General features: G+C 40.7%; 2 protein-coding genes across 8 annotated transcripts in view; one reads left to right on the forward strand and one right to left on the reverse strand.

The window, feature by feature from the left end:
* Positions 1–6408: 6408 nt before the first annotated feature.
* Positions 6409–9432, reverse strand: LOC147013951 (uncharacterized). Of its 7 annotated transcripts, none has more exons than XR_015050579.1 (3): positions 9233–9432; positions 8942–9043; positions 6409–7892 (listed from the first exon to the last, which is right to left on the reverse strand). XR_015050579.1 is itself a non-coding variant. In XM_085851369.1 (2 exons), exon 2 carries the CDS (start codon positions 8774–8776, stop codon positions 7874–7876), a length of 903 nt encoding a protein of 300 aa, XP_085707495.1. In that variant the 5' UTR covers positions 8777–9043; positions 9233–9432; the 3' UTR covers positions 6409–7873. The 7 variants fall into 7 exon arrangements, 4 of the variants coding, with proteins under 4 accessions (XP_085707495.1, XP_085707497.1, XP_085707498.1 ...); XR_015050578.1 differs by having other exon boundaries at positions 8770–9043; XR_015050577.1 differs by having other exon boundaries at positions 6409–6917; positions 7029–9043.
* The window catches only part of LOC147013952 (uncharacterized), a 60073-nt gene continuing 48364 nt past the window's right edge, over positions 9213–20921 (forward strand). Inside the window, exons 1-3 of the mRNA XM_085851361.1 lie at positions 9213–9344; positions 18997–19639; positions 19775–19888. Coding sequence (XP_085707487.1) covers positions 19043–19639; positions 19775–19888 — 711 coding nt within the window. The 5' untranslated portion in view covers positions 9213–9344; positions 18997–19042. The remainder of the gene's footprint in view (positions 9345–18996; positions 19640–19774; positions 19889–20921) is intronic.

Raw genomic sequence — 20921 nt, forward strand, 5'->3', positions numbered from 1 at the left:
CTTAGCCACTGACCACTGTCAATTCGCTCTTCAATGAGCTTTGATATTATATCCAGTATATAATTACATTGCTGTTGAGAGCTGAGGTGGAGATGCGATGTAGGTGAGATGGGCAACTGCACACATACACAGCCTTTAATAGGCTTGCAGGATTGCCTAGAGCAAGGGTCAGCAAAATACGGTATGCCATGAGTGGCACGCACAATAAAAGTCCAATTAACAGCAAACAAACTGATAAAAACGTTGCTTGACTGCTCTGTCAATCTCTAAAATAATTTTTAAAAAGAACTTTCATTGAGTCGCATAATTTAGACTCCAAATTAGGCGACTCAATGAAAGCTCTCATGTGGAAAGAAAAACAATTAATTAATTAATTTATTTATAAATACAATGTCAAGGCTTGTTTAAGAGCTAACACACAGAACGTATAACAATGGGAGCAGGAGACAAGAGGGGTGGGAGAGGGAAGGAAAAAACAGTGGGGAACAGAGACATGAGGAGATCTGTGGAAGGGATGGGGTGGGGTACACAGGGTGAACAAGATGGACATTATAAGGACTTTCAGGTCCTTGCACGACAGGGACATTCAGGAAGGAAAGCAGGGTCTGGCATTAATGTCTGGATTTAATTGGTTTATTTAATGCATTATGTTTAGCAGGGTCAGCCAATCTTGATTTGCAGGATATCTTACGACAGGTGCAAAAAATGGCGGTTCCATTATTTTTTGGACAAAATGGCGGTTCCTAAGAAAGCAAAGTTAGATGTTCACTCATTTCAGCCCTCTTGGAGAGACGAATATGTGCTGTTTGTACTCCATGTTATGAGAGCATTGTTTTGCCACATTTCAAGCATCCAACGACATTGTCAGACAAAGCATGAGAAACACTTCAACGATGAGGCAGACACGGCTGAGTCAATCAAATGGGCCATAATGAGGTACGGAAAGCAAAGCAGTGTCTTTACTCACGTTTGTGTCAGTAAAAATCAAGCCACAGAGGATACTTACAAAATCCCACAATGTGTTGCAAAACATGGAAAGCCATTTACAGACATGGGATATATAAAAGAGGCTTTCTCAGTTGTTCAGATATTTTGTTCAATGGTTTTCCCAATAAAGATACAATCGTCTCCAGAATTAAAAAGTACCTGTGTCCGCCAGATCAGAGAGACGCACACACAAAATGGCAGAAAACTTTAAAAAACAACAGACGGTGGCGTTAAAAGATGCAGTGGTATTTAGTGTCATGTTTGATGAGAGTGTGGATATAAATGACGTGCTGCAGTTAGTAGTTGTTGTGAGATACTGTGACTCAGATGAAGTTCGACAAGAGGTATACTGCCTAAAACCCATGCATGGCACAACAACAGGGGAAGATGTAGCGAAGACGTTTGTTAATCATTTTGTGGAAAGGAATTGACATCAGAAAAATATTTATTTTCTGTGACAACAGACTCCTGCTATGGTCAGAAAACAGAAGGTATTTGTAAAGATCATTGATGATCAAATTGGCCACCCGGTGGTAAATTTTCATTATTTTATTCATCAAGAACATTTTTGTGACAAGATTTCTAATTCTGAGAATAATAATGTGATGACTATACTACTGTGTTGAAGATAGTGAATTTTTTTGTTGCTCGAGCTGCCTTTGGTGCGCAGGTGGTTTTAAGTTCTGCTCGAGGAGATGTACAGTGCATACAAGGACATTCCGCTTAACAGAAATGTTCATTGGCTAAGCCGTGGGAAGGTTTTGGCATGCTTCGTAGACCGTCTTGATGCAATCAATATATTTTTTGTCAGAAAAAGGTCAAAACTACTCCAAAAATGGTTGATGACAAATGGGTCCCGCAACTAATGTTTCTAACTGACATCACCGGACATCTAAACAAACTCAACCTCAGTCTGCAGGATGCAGGCCAAACTATTATGGATATTTTTAGCAGCGGCGTTGTTGTTGTTGTTGTTCTTCTTCTTCTTCTTCTTCTTCTTCTTCCAAAACCTTTATATTAGGACTCGACTCTTTTATATACACGATCCGTATCTCCTTAAATACTAAACACTTGTACACATCCTCGCATTGAGGGTGCCTTTTGAGAGCGTCTATCATGAACTTGTAAATATATTCGGACATTTGCTTTAAAGCTTCGAAAAGTTCACGTTACTATTTAAAGATTATTCCATTTAATATATTGTAATTTTGTAAATACATTATTTATTTCGTAAATACGTAAATACACTATGACGGGTCTCGCTATTGGCTTAATCAAGGCACGTGACGAAATATCGGAAGTTGTTTGTTTTTTTTTCTTAGCCGACAAAACCTTTAGGACGCTGCTCTTGGACACATTTGTCCTTGTTGAAACATGGAAGGCATTTCTTGCAAAACTTGCTGTTTTTTTCTCAGGATATTGACATCTCAACTTTTTGCCATTACCAACATCTTAAAGAACTAGATGGTATTCATAGAATACTTACCCCACGCAGTCTTGAGAAGGACATGGTGTGAGCCACTCTTCTGGCGGCAAATTTGTAATTTAAGAAATTAAATTCAAAGCAAATAGAAGACCAAATAAAATAGGTACTGCATTGGAGTCATCAGAAGGAACCCTAAAAAAGCAAAGATGAAGTCCTCAGGAGGAACCTATATAGGACTCAGGTTTCAAATACTACTCATCTACCCTCAAACCCATCCATGTGCAGCCAAGTGAGCCTTATTACGAATTAAAACAGCCTTTTTACAGCCATTTTGCCCTGCTGAGCAGGGGTTAGCTTTTTGCAGGCTCCATGCAATCATGGTTCCCTTCTTGAGGCAATGTTTTATGGCCGGATGCCCTTTCTGACGCCAACCCTGGTCACCTCTTACGACACACAGGGATATGGTACACATATTCTAACCGGGACATACACCAGGACCAGTACACTGGTACTCATTCCATCGACCTTGAAAGGATGACTGGCTGAGTCAACCACCTGGTGTTAATTCAGTGGCCAATGGGGCTTGAACTCAGGACCATAGGATCCCAAGCCACCACCCCAACCACAAAGCCAACACCAGGCTCCTTAATTAAAAATAATAATAATAAAAAATAAAAAATAACCCAGATTCAAAAAAATCAAATAATTCTGGCTGCCAGATTGTGCAACTGATCAGGTTGAAATTTAAAACATATATTCCACATTTAAAACTACGAGATCATAATTTTTAAGTTTCACGTCAATTGATGCAAGCGGTTCAAGAAAGAGAATTTAAAAAACATTTTCCTTCAGTCCAATATAGCTGCCAAACCATGTGACCTACCAATTATTCAAGAACACCCTGGTATCACCAGGTCTTGAGGAACATGTGTGTATAGTTTCCCCTTGATATGTCCAGCTGTTCTGGAGGAGATTTATAAAAGTTTTAGGGTAAATCCAATATGGCTGTCAAACCATGTGACCTATGGTGTCAGAGGTGGGAACATTTTGTTCCTTCTGGTCATACCTGTAAAGTTTCTCCATATATATATATATATATATATATATATATATATATATATATATATATATATATATATATATCTATATCTTCTTCTTCTTCTTCTTCTTCTTCTTCTTCTTCTTCTTCTTTCGGCTGCTCCCGTTAGGGGTCGCCACAGCGGATCACTCGTTATGATCCACATAATGATTTGGCACAGGTTTTACCTGTGCCGGATGCCCTTCCTGACGCAACCGTGGTCGCCTCTTACGACACAGGGATATGGTACACCTATTCTAACCAGGGCATACACTGGGCCCAGTACACTGGTACTCACTTCGCCGACCTCGGAAGGATGACAGGCTGAGTCAACCTCCTGGTGTGTATTAATTCAAGCGGCCATCAGGGCTTGAACTCAGGTCCTTTTGGATCCCAAGCCACGACCCTAACCACTACGCCAACACCAGGCTCTATATATATATATATATATATATATATATATATATATATATATATATATATATATATATATATATATATATATATATATATATATATATATATATATATAAATATATATAACTAAAGCTCTCATCTTATTTGTATGTTCCTGAAATACAGCCAAAACGGTACATGATAGCACAAAAATTTTCGGCCCACCATACTTACCATTCTCCTGCGGTGTGCAGTATCAAGTTTCGTTCAAATCGGTAAATGAAAAAAAAATTATTAAAAAATCAATTCCCGATTCAGTCAAGTACTCTTTGGGAGCATTTGATCAATGCAAACAACCTCAGCAGTATAGTTCGCTGCAGCTATCTTTTTTTTCTTGAAATTATTTATTTAAAATCTCAAACATGGTATGGACAAAGAACAATTTATTTTTAAGCATAAAATAAACATCGCCATTTTGATCTCATACTTCCGTGTCCATTAATAACTAAAATTGTGTTAAGAAGATTATGCACAATAATTTCTTCGACTTTCTTTTCTCCGTTTTTTTTTTCACATTGACGCGCAATATCAAGTTTCGTTCAAATCGGGCAACGAAAAGAATAATTAAAAAATCAATTCCTGATTCAGTCAAGTCCTCTTCGAGATTATTGGATCAATGCAAACAACCTCAGCGGTATAGTTCGCTGTAGCTATGTTTTTTTTAATTTTTTTCTTGAAATGATTTTTTTTTTTATCAACCGCTGTCAAAACGGGAACCCAACGGGTTCACTGGTTTAGTGTATATATATATATATATATATATATATATATATATATATATATATATATATATATATACACTAAACATATATATGTGTATATATATATATATATATGTGTATATATATATATATATATATATATATATATATATATATATATATATATATATATATATATATGTGTATATATATATATATATATATATATATATATATATATATATATATATATATATATATATATATATATATATATATATATATATATATATATATATATATATGGCTGCCGAACCACGTGACGAATGGCATCAATTTCTTCTGTTGACCAATTTATCGCAAGATAACCCTCAAACATTTTCATACTGATCCGATGGTAGCATTATACATATGCGATTATGACATCATTAAAAAATATATTTAAAGTACACATTCCCCATGAGTACTTCACATGTGCCAAGTTTCATTTTTTTTTCCATGGAATGGTTTTCAGAGATAAAGACGTCCAACGTTTCTCCTTTTTTCCAACATGGCTGCCACACCACATGACCTATGATGTCATAATCATCATTAAAACATTCTTCATGGGTGGTTGCACCTACGGTGAACATTTTCTCGATCCGACAAGTGGTTGCAGAGAAAAGTGAACAATAAAATTCCAACACACATGTATGGGACTGATCGCTTAACCCTGCTTTTCGCTTCACGAGCTATCAACAGATTGCACCATCCGTGTTGCCGAGATTGGAATGTACATGCCAGAACTCGCATTGAAATTTTATCACATTTCAAGATGTCCAACGTTTTGGCCCGATGTTTTCTGTTCTCATTCAACCAGATAACTTTGATATGCGGCTCATTGAGTTATAATCCTCAGACTTATGGGCCTCGAAGTTTACGGATCTGCGGCGCACACTTGTGGCTCCCGAGAGAGAGGGAGGTCACGGGGTCTCTATCCTGACCTTTTGGAAGTCCCTGCCTGTGAAATTCGACTGTTTGAAGAAAGTGGCATTTTCACTGCTCTCAGCATTTGGATCTACATACATTTGTGAACAGATATTTACTTCCACCACCAAAGGTGAAAGAAGTTATATTTTCACCCGCTCTCTGTCTGTTTGTTTGTTTGCGTGCAGGATATCTCAAAAAGTTGTGGACGGATCCGGATGAAATTTTGTGGGCAGGTTGGGTGTGTGACAAGGACGAACTGATTAGATTTTGGTGAAGATCCGGATCTGGATCTGATTACTAGAATTTTTAAAGTGATTCTTCACCATTGAGAGATAGAGCGAAACTAATATATGGCATGATATCCCAAAAAGTGGATGGATTTGGATGAAATTTGGTGGCCAGGTAGGGTGTGTGACAAGGAAGAAATGATTCGATTTTGGTGGCCAGGTAGGGTGTGTGACAAGGAAGAATTGATTTGATTTTGTTGAGGATCCGAATCTGTATCTGGATACGAGAATTATTTAATTACAAAGTGATTTTTCGACATTGAGAGATGGGGCCAAAAACGATATATAGCATGATGTTTTAAAATGTATTGGGCCCGATATGTTCTTGTGGATCAGGCATTATGTGGTGGAGGCATGCGCTCTACCGAGTACCCTCCTAATTTGTTATGTGTCCACCTCAAGTGCACTGGTAACCTGGAGAATGTCATGGCAGAAAACAAAGTCACAAATGTGCACTTTGTGTTGTTTTATGGGTGAAACCGACATTCGACAAGAGACGGAGGATAAATTTAAAAGGAATATTTATTAATCCATACAGTCCACGTTAAATACAATAATACTAATTAAATGTAAAACTTAATGACTTTCCTAGAAATCCCCAAATTATACAAGTACAAACATCACAGACAATGCAGCCATAAGGTAGCTCACGACTCTCGAGGTGGCAATTTATCTCAAGCAAACAGTTTGTACAATAAACCCCAGTGGGTTATAAATGGGTGAAGGGTCGGCAGTGAGCACGTTCGAAAAGATCTTGTCCAGAGGATGCACACAGGACGAAGCCGACAGGACAGTCATGTCTTAAAAGCCCTCAGAAGGTAAAAGCCTCGTATCACCGGAATATGGAGAAGAACCCGACTCCGCAGGTCAAGTTGTGTGAGAGACGTTGAGGACCGGAGCCCCATGATGTGAAGGACAATGTATTACTTGAAGAAGAGGAGAGAGTGGAGGAACGGGCAAGCTGCCTTCTTGATAATGCGCCAGTGAGGATATGCGAGCTTTGAAGTCGTCTCCTAGACAACAACAGTGCAATTTCCGACAAGTAGATTTGGCAAGTAGAGGGAGTTCAGCAAATGATACCCCACGAGGTATGATATAAGAAGTGAAGCTGATTCTGCACTCACCAACGTACAGCAGGTTGAAGTTGGTCCATTGCGGTCAGGGAATAGGGGAGTCACTGAACCTTCCAGGTTAGCGTACAGAAGACCCCTGATTCCTCCTTCACTGTGTTAGTCAGTTTAAAAAATGATTCGCACCACATGAGAACGAGTGCAGCAGCTCAGGCAAATGTGTTGTTTTGTTTCTCCCCTTTGTCATCTCCATTCCTCCTTCTTTGTTTTTTTCCCCCCTTGTCCCTCTTGACGCAAACTGTCGGTGTTTTATCCATCTCGTCGTGTTGTCGTTGCAGCTGCTGAGGCCGCTTCAGTGTCATTGCGACCCATCAGGCCATTCCACAGCCAAAACAATCTTCACCAAAGCACATTTAAATGAAAATACTGGTCTGTAACAATTTTCACAGATTAAGTCAGTTCTCTGTCCTCTCAGAGCCAGATAACAACTGAACACTCAGAGGCTTGTGTGCTGCTTAAAGTATCAAACTATGAGCTTGAGATTGGAGAACTCAGCAAGGGAAAGCAAGGACAAGGATCACACTAAACGGTAAGATCTGCTTTTAATTTATTTATTAATGAAGCTGCTAAAATGTAAGGACTATTATTATTGATGTAAAGAATGTATCAATGGCACGCAGGTCCGTAGCACTCATCTCTAAGCTGTCTAGCCTGGGTTTGAATCCCGACTCAGCTATAAACTGTCATCTCGGTGTTTCACAGGCTGGATTCATCATCAATGTGTGCGCCGTCCCTCGGATGGATGTCCCATCTGCCAGTGTTAGTTGGTGGACGTTAAAGATCCCACAGTGTGTCCTTCGTGAAGAGTCGGCGAGCTATCGCCGGCACCCTGAACAAATTCAAAATTCCTTCCCTGACCTACAGAGGACAGCAACACCATCAGCTATTAATGCAACCACACAGCGAAGAAGAAGAAGAAGTGGAAGGAGGAGAAGAAGGAGGAGGAGGAGGAGGAGGAGGAAGGTAAGAAGAAGAAGTAGGAGGAGGAGGATAAGAAGGAGGAGGAGGAGGAGGAAGGTAAGAAGAAGAAGTAGGAGGAGGAGGATAAGAAGGAGGAGGAGGAGGAGGAGGAGGAGGAGGAGGAGGAAGGTAAGAAGAAGTAGGAGGAGGAGGAAGATAAGAAGGAGGAGGAGGAGGAAGATAAGAAGAAGAAGGAGGAGGAGGATAAGAAGGAGGAGGAGGAGGATAGGAAGAAGGAGGAGGAGGATAAGAAGAAGAAGAAAGAGGAGTAGAAGAAGAAGAAAGAGTAGTATAAAGAAGAAGAGGAAGAAGGAGGAGTATAAGAAGAAGAAGAAGAAGAAGAAAGAGTCGGAAAAAGAAGAAGAGGAAGAAGGAGGAGGAGGAAAAAGAAGAAGAAGAGGAAGGAGGAGGAGGAAGAAAAAGAGGAAGAAGGAGTATAAGAAGAAGAAAGAGTCGGAAAAAGAAGAAGAAGAAGAGGAAGAAGGAGGAGGAGGAAAAAGAAGAAGAAGAGTAAGAAGGAGGAGTATAAGAAGAAGAAGAAAGAGTCGGAAAAAGAAGAAGAAGAAGAGGAAGAAGGAGGAGGAGGAAAAAGAAGAAGAAGAGTAAGAAGGAGGAGTATAAGAAGAAGAAGAAAGAGTCGGAAAAAGAAGAAGAAGAAGAAGAAGAAGAAGAAGAAGGAGGAAAAATAAGAAGAGGAGGAAGGAGTATAAGAAGAAGAAGAGGAAGAAAGAGGAGGAGGAGGAAAAAAAAAGAAGAAGAAGAAGGAGAAGACTACCTTTCATTCGAATCGAAGCTGTATCTGATTCACATGCCGGTCACTGATGGACGACCATGATTAGCGACGACCATGATCATGATGATCACGATGATCACGATCATGATTAGCATCAGCGACGGACGTCATGCGTTGCCATGGTAAAAGTGTTTACACCGTCCAGTCCACTTACCTTCATGTTTTCAGACACCCGACTCCAGGAATGCGAGTTTAACAATGTGACCGATCGTCCGGTGTTCATAGTTTTCAATGTAACGATTCTCCCTGTAACACACTAACACACCGTTCAACGTGAAGTGTAAGAATCACGATTCCTGATCCCAAACGTGCATCATGAGATATTTATCTCGAGGTAAAAACGCACATTCCTGCGCCGAGCACGCACATGGTCACGTGATTGGACGTACGTCGTTTATGGGAATTACATGTTTGTCCCCAACACGTCATGTGCTCATTTACTTACACATTTCGAAGAAGCGGAATCACCTGCATTTCATTGCTGAAGATCGTGCGTACCTGCCGGTCGTGTCGGACTCACGAATTCGTCCTTTCGACCCGTTGAACCCGAGCTCAAGGTAAACGAGTTAAAATCCCCTCTAAAACCTTTTAAAATATGTACTACATTACTCGTCCCATAGACAGGTGGTGGTGGCGGTCTGTTCTGTGGTGGGCACGTGATGGCACTGGGCCAATCATGTTCGGCGTAGTTCATCGGGCGACGTCGCCAATACTCGGCGGCCTCGGGTTCAGTTTTTTAACCCCGTAGTGCTTGTTCGTTAGCTCGTGATAGCGATCCAGTCATGTGTACTAAGTACAATATAGCTGAGTTTCGTGGACCGTGGATGCTCCGTCTGGGAGGAGACAACAAACACAATTCGCTCCGTTGTAGCTATCGAGATTTTTGTAACTAGTGCGTGCCCGTACGTGCAAAAAAAAAAACATTGTGACGTCATAGCCCCGTGTCCTGTCATACGTCTTCATCCGTTTCAGCTGTTTCCCAAGTATTTCCCAAGGTTTGAAAGCTGTTTTTTCCCAAGGTTTGAATTAATTGTTGAAATTATTAATTAATCCCAAGGTTTGAATTTTCCCAAGGGAAACAGCTGTTTCCCAACGGTTTGAAAGCTGTTTTTCCCCAAGGTTTGAATTAATTGTTGTGCTTGGTAGACATTTGTGAATCCATTTACAGAGAGGAGGGGGGTGAGAGTGGGGGGAGAGAGGGGGAGAGAGGGGGCGAGAGTGGGGCGAGAGAGAGGGGGCGTCACAATTCAAGAGAGGGGGCGAGAGAGAGTGCAAGAGAGGGGGGCGAGAGAGGAGGATGAGAGAGAGGGGCATCACAATACGAGAGAGAGGGGCGAGAGAGGGGAGGAGAGAGAGGGGAGGAGAGAGAGGGGGGGAGAGAGAGGGGTGGCGAGAGAGAGAGGGGGCATCACAATTCTTCTTCTTCTTCGTTTGAAATGACGTCACAATTGACGCTGGGGACCTGAGTATGTTTCCCAGGTGTTTCCCAAGTTATGGCCATTTATGATACGGTTGGTCCGATCTCGTTGAAACAATGCCCCAATCCAGTCGTCGTTTACGAGAGCGAAGGAACGAAGCTGCACATACTGGCACGCACCTACAGGCACGCAGCTACGGGCCCGCACTAGTATACTTTAAAACCGCTTGCCACAAACAAATACGCAGGCCGTTCCTTCGCTCTCGCGTGCCCATACGTGCATGGCCGTACGTGCAAACCCCCCCCCAAAAAAAAAATTTCAAACGACCACACAGGCCGTTCCTTCGCTGTCGTAAACGACGACTGGATTGGGGCACTGTGTTTAAGAAAATCGAGAAAGAAAGAATACAGTAAGTCGATAAATCGAGAAAGGATACAGTAAGTCGTCACTATCCAGAAATCCGGAAGTTAAGTCCTCACTGTCCGGAAGTTCGCATATCGCAGTTACGATTATTCGCAATTTAGTTTTAATGGCCAGTTATTCAAATAGCGCAAACATATTTTGCCTTTTCGCAATGTCATTGCAAGGAAAAACACAAAGAGAAGAGAAGAGAGAAAAAAAAGAAAAAAAACGTACGTACAAAAAAAAACAAGGACAAATGTGTCCAAGAGCCGCGTCCTAAAGGTTTTGTCTTCACCTGAAGAAGAAGAACAAGAACAATAAGAGGAAGAAGAAGAAAAAAACCAACAACAACAACTTCTGATATTTCGTCACGTGCCTTGATTGAGCCAATAACGAGACCCGTCATGGCCGATCGTCGTTCATGACGAGAAAATAGTGTATTTACGAAATTACAACACATTAAATGGAATAATCTTTAAATAGTAACGTGAACTTTTCGAAACTTAAAAGCAAATGTCCGAATATATTTAAAAGTTCATGATACACGCTCTCAAAAGGCACCCTCAATGCGAGGATGTGTACAAGTGCTTAGTATTTAAGGAGATCCAGATCGTGTATATAAAAGAGCTGAGTCCTAAAGGTTTTGTAAGAAGAAGAAGAAGAAGAAGAAGAAGAAGAAGAAGAAGAAGAAGAAGAAGAAGAAGAAGAAGAAGAAGAAGAAGAAGAAGAAGAAGAAGAAGAAGAAGAAGAAGAAGAAGAAGAAGAAGAAGAAGAAGAAGAAGAAGAAGAAGAAGAAGAAGAAGAAGAAGAAGAAGAAGAAGAAGAAGAAGAAGAAGAAGAAGAAGAAGAAGAAGAAGAAGAAGAAGAAGAAGAAGAAGAAGCTCTCTTCAAGCCGCGCCTCGCTCGCGGCTAAAATTTTCAAGCAACTACACAGTCCGTTCCTTCGCTCTTGTAAACGACGACTGGATTGGGGCATTGTGTCTATCTATAAATGCGCATAAGAAATCGAGAAATTATTAGAATACATTAAGTCATCACTATCCGGAAGTCCGTACGTTGTAACCCGTAATGGGGACCGCGGCTGAGGATCTCTTCCCCATCAGCCACGTCTATGCAGCAACGTGTCCTGTCATTGGTTGGTAAATAAATGGCCACAGCAACGTGTCTTGTCATTGGTTGGTAAATAAATGGCCACAGCAACGTGTCTTGTCATTGGTTGGTAAATAAATGGCCATAACTTGGGAAGCACTTGTCCGATTAATATCAAACCTTGAAAAGGCACATCCTCAGGTCCCCAGCAATATACCTGGAAAATTTCAATTAGATCAGACCAGTGGTTGTCGAGAAACAGCGGCCACACACACACACACACACACACACACACACACACACACACACACACACACACACACACACACACACACACACACACACACACACACACACACACACACACACACACACACACACACACACACACATTGCTGGAATTATAGATAGATGACGTCTGAAAGGAGCTATCTATATATTATGTACGCACAAACGTGGGAAGTGTTGAGAGGATAAAGGAGAGGGTGGGTGATGGGTGTCGGAGAAGAGGGCAGTAGCTGAATACGTGGAAGGATTTGGGAGAAACACGAAAGGTTTGGAAGGGAGAGAGAAACAAGAAAAGTAAGAAGAATGGATATTTTGTTCTGTTCTTTGTGTATGGCAGCTTGGCTGCCATGTAGCTATCATTTCTTGGAAGCACGGCTGTGCCACTGATGCTGTGCCCCGATATACTGGTGTTATAAATTGAACAAACGCCTTCGCCCGTATTTCAGTGAAGGACACAGACACTATGGAATGACGCCATAGCAGGACCTGTTTATTATGCGCATGCGCAGCCACTCCGCTACGTCATGACGTCATTCAACACAACACCGCAACCAGTACAACGGCACTCATTTCGCTAACCTCAGAAGGACGACAGGCTGAGTCAACCCCACCTGGTGTTGATTCAGCAGCCAACAGAAGGTCCCTCATACGTTTTATTCTTATTCTTATTCTTTTTGTTCTAGTTGTTGTTGTTTTACAGTGATTACGGCTCTGAAGACGACATATTACACCTTGTGGGATTGGCCCGAGTCTTTCAGGAACTGGCTGGTTGACTAAATGTGGCAGTTATTTCGAATTTGTCCAGGATGCCGGCGATAGCTCGCATACTCATTGCAAAGTACACGTCCCCCAATTAATGCCGGCAGATGGGATGCCCAGCTTAAAATCCACCCGAGGGACAACACACTTTGTGAAGCACTGACCACAATCCAGTCGTTTCTAGTGGAGTCTGGAATCAAACCCACACTAGACAGTTTTAGCATAAGTGCTGTGTACCTACGTACCATTCTGCCAGACTCAAGGGCATAGACATAGGCATCTCATACAAAAAGGTGTGTGTTGTGTGTATGCATCTGAAAGATGCAGATGTGTGTGCGCATGGTGTGTGTTGTGTGTGTGCATCTGAAAGATGCAGATGTGTGTGCGCATGACATGAAAGTTGCTGTCATAATGAAGGTAGCTATGACGTCATAAAAAATCACACTCGTTCCACATGAGGAGTACTTGCTATGTGCCAAGTTTAAGTTTTTTTCCTTGGTGCGGTTTCAGAGAGGGCAGAAGTCCAAATTTTTTCGTTTTTCAACATGGCTGCTACACCACGTGACGTATGACGTCATAATTATTATTGAAACATTCCACATGAGTAGTCGCTCTGTTGGTGAAAATTTTTTCTCAATCTGACAAGCGGTTGCGGAGACAAACAGACAAACGGGCCCAAATGACATACCTCTCCACTGGTGAGGGTAACAAGTGCATCACAATGCCAATAAAAACAACAATAAGATTGCATGGATTGCATGCCATTCATCATCGTACAACAATCGGCCAGGCATTGTGACGAATGATTGTATGCACTTTGTCACAATGCAAGAGAGAGAGGCGTCAAGCTATTCGCAGACATTCTACTCGGAGGGCAGGTATTTGGCTGTATCGTCAATAATACAAGAAAAGGTGATCCATGCTTTTGTGGAACCTGATGGGCTATGCAGAGACCTGTTACCTGAGAATCTATAAGTGAGAGATGATAGTTGAAAGTACATTTACCCAGCCACAAACACTTGATGAGGGCTGTCATGTGGAGCTAAAATGTATCAAAACGATGAGAGCCGTGTGTGTGTTTGTGTGTGTGTGTGTGTGTGTGTGTGTGTGTGTGTGTGTGTGTGTGTGTGTGTGTTTGTGTCTCCATTTTTTCTCAGAGTTGGCTGAACAAATCTTCGGCACACTTTCGGGGGTTCGTCAGTGAGTGCCAGGGAATATTTTTGCAAAAAAAAAATTCACTTTTTTTTTTTAAGATTTTTTTTTTTTTTAAGATTTTTTTAAAGAATTTTTAAATTCTTTTAATTTTTTTTTTTGTTTGTTTTTTAATCCCTGTATTGTGTTAAAGCTTTTTTAATTAATGACAGTTGTATTAGGCAGACGTATGTATAAGTGGATACAAAACAATTACCAGACATTTAAATACAAATAAACCCCTTCTGGAAGCAAAGTTAGTGGTTCTCCCTCCTCCATCCTTCCTTCTTTTTCTTATTTTTCTTCTTCTTCCTGAACGGCACCAAATTTGTAGATTGGGCGCAAACTTAACCCAGAAACAATGGTACATTCACGAACATCCATTGGACGAATAACATCTAATTCCACTTCTGAGGTAACACTTTTACAATGGCTCTTAGCCAGTAATCTACAGGGTGTTTACAAAGTCCTGTTATCTCTTCTGCAGAACTTGATAAACGAATACAATGAACACACAAGATGTTATAAATGTAAACTGTGGTTTTTATGACAATAAAGGTCTTGTGTATTCAAAGTATTACATTAACATGAACATATATACCCGTGAAACGTACCAGGATAGATGATGATGATGATGATGATGATGATGATGATGATGGGTGGGTGGTCGGGGCTGCATAACCACAATGTATTTATTTACTGTCATGGCCAAAAATATTGGCACCCTTGCACTTTTTTTTTCAAATAATGCACCATTTCTTCCAGAAAATTGTTGAAATTATAAAATAGTTTGGTATCCACTTGTCTATTTTTTTGGTTTGCAATGGAACAAACCCCCCAAAAAATCTGAAAAAATTACTAAATCTTAGCTTATTCTACACAGAAATCCTAAAATGGCCTGGACAATATTATTGGCACCTTTTAGAAGTTGTGAGAAATAATTAGATTTAAAGCAGGTGATTCTCCTTGTGGTGAGTTGCAGGTGCCTGCAATATAAACATCTCACACACACACACACACACACACACACACACACACACACACACACACACACACACACACACACACACACACACACACACACACACACACACACACACACACACACACACACACATATATATATATATATATATATATATATATATATATATATATATATATATATATATATATATATATACATATATATATATATATATATATATATATATATATATATATATATATATATATATTCCTCCCATTTTGAGCTCTTCCAACCAGCACAAGAATAAAACACTTTCTTTTTTTTAACCACAAGATTCTGCTCATAATAAAATTGCTAAGGCGGTCACGTCGGTCAATCAGCCCAGATTCACCAATCCGGATTGAGGGCCTAATCACATCTTTACCTCTCTCAATTTGCTTTATCCAAGGTCGAACGAGCGACACGCCAGATTCCTCCTCCCATTGAGCTACTCAAAATGGTGACTTAGAGTAGTTTGTCACGCTCGATGGGGAAGTGTGTTTGGTCTTGAATGCTATTGTCTCGCCAAATCTTTCCTGTATAGGAATCAATGCGAAATCCTTCCTCTAAGCTTCTCGGCCCATCCCAAATGTTCCAAGCCTGGTACGGGTGTGTCAAAACTTGCGCCTTGGTCGGCCTGCAGGACCGCTATTTCCCAAAAGGACATCAAGACAGATTACAAAGGAAAGAACATGAAATAGGGTTTCAAGGTAGTAGTGGTTTTTGATACAAACATGATGGAGGGAAGACGACGGCTTTCTGTATAGATACTGATGCATAATTCTTTATCACAATTAAATTACCTCACTCTTATGCTAATACATGTATTAAGAGAATAACTATTTCTAAGTTATACAATCCTCCAAGAAGCCATTTCCGCAACAATATAAATAACCATTCCTGTCATGCAGTCAGACGTGTAGGAAGCAGTTTCATTGGCTAGGGAGCACAATACTAGACCACTCGCCACTCCAACGAAAGACACTCAAATAGCTCATTTTTTTCAGAGCTGGTTCTCATGTTGCCTACCTCCTAAGGATGATCGGCTAAATCAACCCACCTGGTGTTAATGAAGGACACAACAGGGGCATGAACTCAGGACCTTGAAATATTAAGCCAAACACCTTAACTGTCAGGCCACCACTAGGCTTTTAGTGTCATACATACTTTGTATAAATTATAGGCCTTAGGAATATGTGTTTGAATTGCCTGAGCAAACCTGCAGGCTGTTTGACGTCATCCTCTATTCTCATGATGTTTTGCATAATTTTAAAACTCTGGAATGTGGTTTGTGCAGTGTGAGTACCATGCCTCACAAATGTGTTTGTGAACTGCCGAAGCAAACATTCAGGTTGTCTGACATCATTGTCTTTTCATTTCCACTTGTTAACCTTTCCTGGGCCCTTTCTGGATGTGGCTGTGAGGTTGAGAAATCAGGGAGGAGACAGGTTTGACATTCCACAAAAGCCAATCTGTCAGTCACTTAGTGTGACGATGTCCCTGTGATATGAATGCAGACTTTCAACACTGCAGAAGAGGGGTGTTTTTCACCATGTACAAGGAAATTTCACTTCTACATGGAGTGGGAGGCATCAAGAAGCCTGGAGACAAAACGGCTCGCCAAATTCTTCCACTGCCGGCTGGGGAATAACTTTTCTGCCTTATAATATGTCTTTAATATGGAATATGGGAAATATGCCTTACTTCTTATTATCTGCAGAGATAATGTGTGGCATCGGAAAGTCTGTCATGGGACATGGCATGTCGCAAACCCAAGCACGTTGTGTTCAAGAAACGACTCCAAAGGTCAATGTCATACATCAAATGTCATTTTGATTACATACGTCAAATGTCAAGGTGACAGTGACGGCATTTGCATGATGTTCATCATACCTGTCAGGCTACCACCTGACACATTCTTGTTACTTGCAAAATCGAAGATTTTTCAAGTGTATTGGTCAGTCGATTTTGTTATTCTCTCTGTTTGTCTGTTTATCAATCACCGACAGGTCACAATTCGAAAACCAATCATCATGAAACTTTACCAAGTTGTAGAGGTAGTTTCAACTGAGAAGCCTCTTGATTTTGAGGTCAAGGTCAAAGGTCATCTTGAGGTCAAATTTCTAAAATCATCATTTTCATCCAATTGAGTTGAAATTTGAAGACGATTTGTACATCAGGTCAATGAATTCAACCACCAATTATTTTTGAGGTCAGCATAGGCCAAAATGTCAACACAGGCCAAAGGTCACCAACTTAGGTGCAATTTCTAAAACAGTCAATTTTCATCCGATTGACTTGAAATTTGAAGAGGATTTGCATATTTGGTCATTGAATTCAACTACCAATTATTTTTAAGCCAAAATTTGTTTTAGGGATTTTGCAAGTATTGTGCTCTGCGTGATATCTTGGTTTGTTTGTTTGTCTGTAAGCAGGATATCTCAAAAAGCTATGGACAGATCCAGACGGAGGTATGCACTCGTATCATGTAACTGAATTCAACCACCAATTATTTTTGAGTTTAAAAGATCAACATTGGCTAAATTTCTAAAGTCATCAATTTTCATCTGATTGACTTGAAAAATAAAGAGGATTTGCATGTTTGGTCATTGATTTCAACCATCAATTATTTTGAAGGTCAAATTTGTTTTTCTGGATTTTGCAAGTATCGTGCCATGCACACCATCTTCCTTGTTTGTATGTTTGTCTGTCTATGGTCAAGATATCTCAAAAAGTTATGGACGGATTTGGACGAAACTGGTGTGATGAGGACAATTTTTTTCAGTTTTAGTGAAGATCCGGATTCAGATCTGATAATTTTTTAAAAGTGATTCTGCATCATTGAGAGATGGGGCCAAAAACAATATATAGTATGATATCTCAAATAGTGTGGCCGGTTGATGACAAAACTTGGTGGATGAGTTGGGTAGGTGACATGAACAAGCAGATTAGATTTTGGATAAGGTCTGGATGCAGAGACAGCCTATCAGTGAGATACAAAACTTAAATTGTTCAGCCTACTTTAGATATGTGCTCTCCCGGGTGCCATTCTAGTTCAATATGGGTCATGGTGGGTTCCATGGCCTCGTCCTAATTTCCCTTTTCCAGCCCTGTTTTCCCTTTTATATCCAACAAAGATCCTCCCCCTCTCCCTCCATATTCCCTGCACATGTGCTGCACAGCACCACTCCAGTCTTGTTCTATCCAAGTCCAAAATCCTTTGTTCCTGTTTACAAGGCGGGGAGCCATGGTCCCCCCTTCTCCACCCTGCTATGTCCCTCCCCTTACAGCTCTTTAAACAGAGCACACAGTTAAGTAAACAGTGAGAGATCCTGTTTATTCATCAGGGCACTTGCTTTTCAGTGGGGAGGCCAAAATGAATGCAAAGATCCTGTGTCCTGTCAGTAAAGTTCCAAAATGACTCGCATGAAAGCCGTGTACTGAATAGACTTTTATGCACTCATAAAATTAAACAATACTCCAACCATTTTGTGTCCATCCCATAGTCAATGCTAGTAATGTGTGCTTTAAAAATAACCTTCATCGTCGTAAAATGTTCAAATGCCAAGTTCATTTATTATAAATAATTATGATGTCATATTTAAATTTCTGCACTTCTAGATCAGTGTTCATCTTAGATTGGTGAACACTGACTGGACAAATTAGAATCTACCACCTTGTTCTTTCCTCATCCAGGCCTCTCATAAAAATTATTACTGACATACAACAATATTTACACCTTGAGCATTAAAAAGGAGTAAAAGAAAATGGCTAGGGGGGAGTTTGGGGTGGGGGGAGGAGGGGGTTGACATAGGGAGAGCAATGTGGATTTATTTGTAAACCCAATGTTTCTTTTCCTTAGTACAGCATATAACAGGATATTTTAGCTGAATTAATGAGACATGTTTCTACGAGCAATCAGTTCGAAAAATGAGTCAAATGTTATATATATATATATATATATATATATATATATATATATATATATATATATATATATATATATATATATATATATATATATATATACATGTATTGTTTTTGTGATCAAAGGGGTCCTGCAGTGAACAAAGCAGCATACTTTGAATCAACATACACCATGCCATTCATCCGACATACACATACCTACAAGAGGCATTGCTGTCTTGGCTGGAGGAATCGCCGGACTCCACACTTGGAGTATGACAGAGGAGAGACAACACGAGAAGATGACAAAGAAGAGACGAGATGGGAAGATGGCAGAGGAGAGGTGAGACGTGAATATGGCAGAAGAGAGGTGAGATGGGAAAGTGGCAGAGCAGAAATGAGATGGGAAGATTATAGAGTAGAGGTGAGACAGGAAGACTACAGAGGAGAGGCGAGCCGAGAATATGCCAGAGGAGAGATGAGACGGGAAGATGACACGGGTGATAGGAGATGGGACATTGACAGAGGAGAGGTGAGACTGGAAGTTGACAGAGCTAGAGGGAGGAGACAGGAAAGTGCTACAGGAGTGATGAGATGGGAAGATGTTGGAGGAGTGGGACAGGAATACTGCAGAAGAGAGGTGCGACGGGAAGATGTTCGAGGAGAGATGAGACGGAAGGATGGTAGAGGAGAGATGATGAGATGGGAAGATCGCAGAGAAGCAAGGTTGGAAGATGAAAAAGGACGAGAAAGAAATTACAGAGATTGCCTGCAGGAAGCTGAATGTTTGGTAAGACATAATGTTCCATACTTATAAATTTTTCTGAAACTTCAACAAAGTTATTGGAGATTGAAAAGTTTGTCTTCATTCGCATTTCATGTTTTTTTTTTTTCATGTTTGACTCACCGCCTCTTTTCCATTTAGTCGGTGCCTTTGAAAAGTAAGAGAAAAATCCATAAAAGTGAGAATTTCAATGAATGTCGGCAAAAAATGTCGAAAGAAGTGTGCAAGTTCTACTCAAAGGGTAAATGTGGCAAGGTGAGTCGATAGATTTTCAAAGTTTTCCTTCTTTTGGCACCTTCACATACTGTACACAATTGATTAATTAACTTCTTGTAATCACTAAGGTGATAAATATTATTTGTACATTTCCAGGTGAGGAGAGAACCCATTGAGTGTTAGAAGGCAATCCCATGCCTTCTAAGAAGGGCACAGCAAAGCCCCCCCCTCCCCAACAAGGAATTGCATTCCTGAGCATGGAGGAAAAATGGCTTTTTTTTTTTTGCTCTTAATTGAGCAATATAATAATAAATAACCATTCCTTTAACGTCGTGAGGCACATCGGGCTGTCGAGGCAGTTTGGGTTCTGGTTAGGGTTAGTACAATCCTGGATGGGTTGTCACTCGGACGCAGGGTACTCGGATGGCTTATTGCCCCAGGAAGCTGGTACTCATTTTTCCAACCTTGGAAGGATGACAGGCGGAGTCAACCCACCTTGTGTTATTTCATCGGAACGATGGGGGCTCCAAGTCGGGACCCTAAGATATTAAGCCAGCCATCTTAACCGTCAAGCCAACACCAGGCTAACTGAACAGGACATGCGCAACCGTTTTAGCATACATCGCACTATCTCGAAGCACTCACTTCTAGTTACTGTAACGTATGCTAAAATGCAGCCAGGGGGACTATGTTATTATCCTTACCGATATTCAAATGTGTAATTCACTACACCTCACTGTACTGGAAAATGTGAGGACAGGAATACTGTCCTGCAAATGGTGGAAACTTGTAATGCCTCCTCCCACTTGGAGCAGCACTACACAATACACAATTACAGGGAGAATTTGCGTCACCTCATCCCCCGCACACCCCCTTCCCCCCAAGACCACTGGCAAAGATAAAAAAAACTCCCCTACACACTAATTGGGGTCATGCTGATCTTCTGATGTAGCAAGTCTGGATGTTATCAGCCCAGAACTGTAGGAGGAGTAGCACGACAAACAAACACACACACAAACACCGGTCCGTGAATGATAGCAAGGATACCAGCATTCATTTCAGATCTTTGAGC

Source organism: Eptatretus burgeri, chromosome 13, assembly GCF_056783735.1.
Source record: "Eptatretus burgeri isolate ZD-2024b chromosome 13, Ebu_testis_v1, whole genome shotgun sequence".
Classification (NCBI taxonomy): Eukaryota; Metazoa; Chordata; class Myxini; order Myxiniformes; family Myxinidae; genus Eptatretus; species Eptatretus burgeri.

Excerpts from the sequence above, each read along its gene's own strand:
- LOC147013951 (XM_085851369.1), bottom strand. The coding sequence starts at position 8,776 with ATGAAAGGTAGTCTTCTCCTTCTTCTTCTTCTTTTTTTTTCCTCCTCC.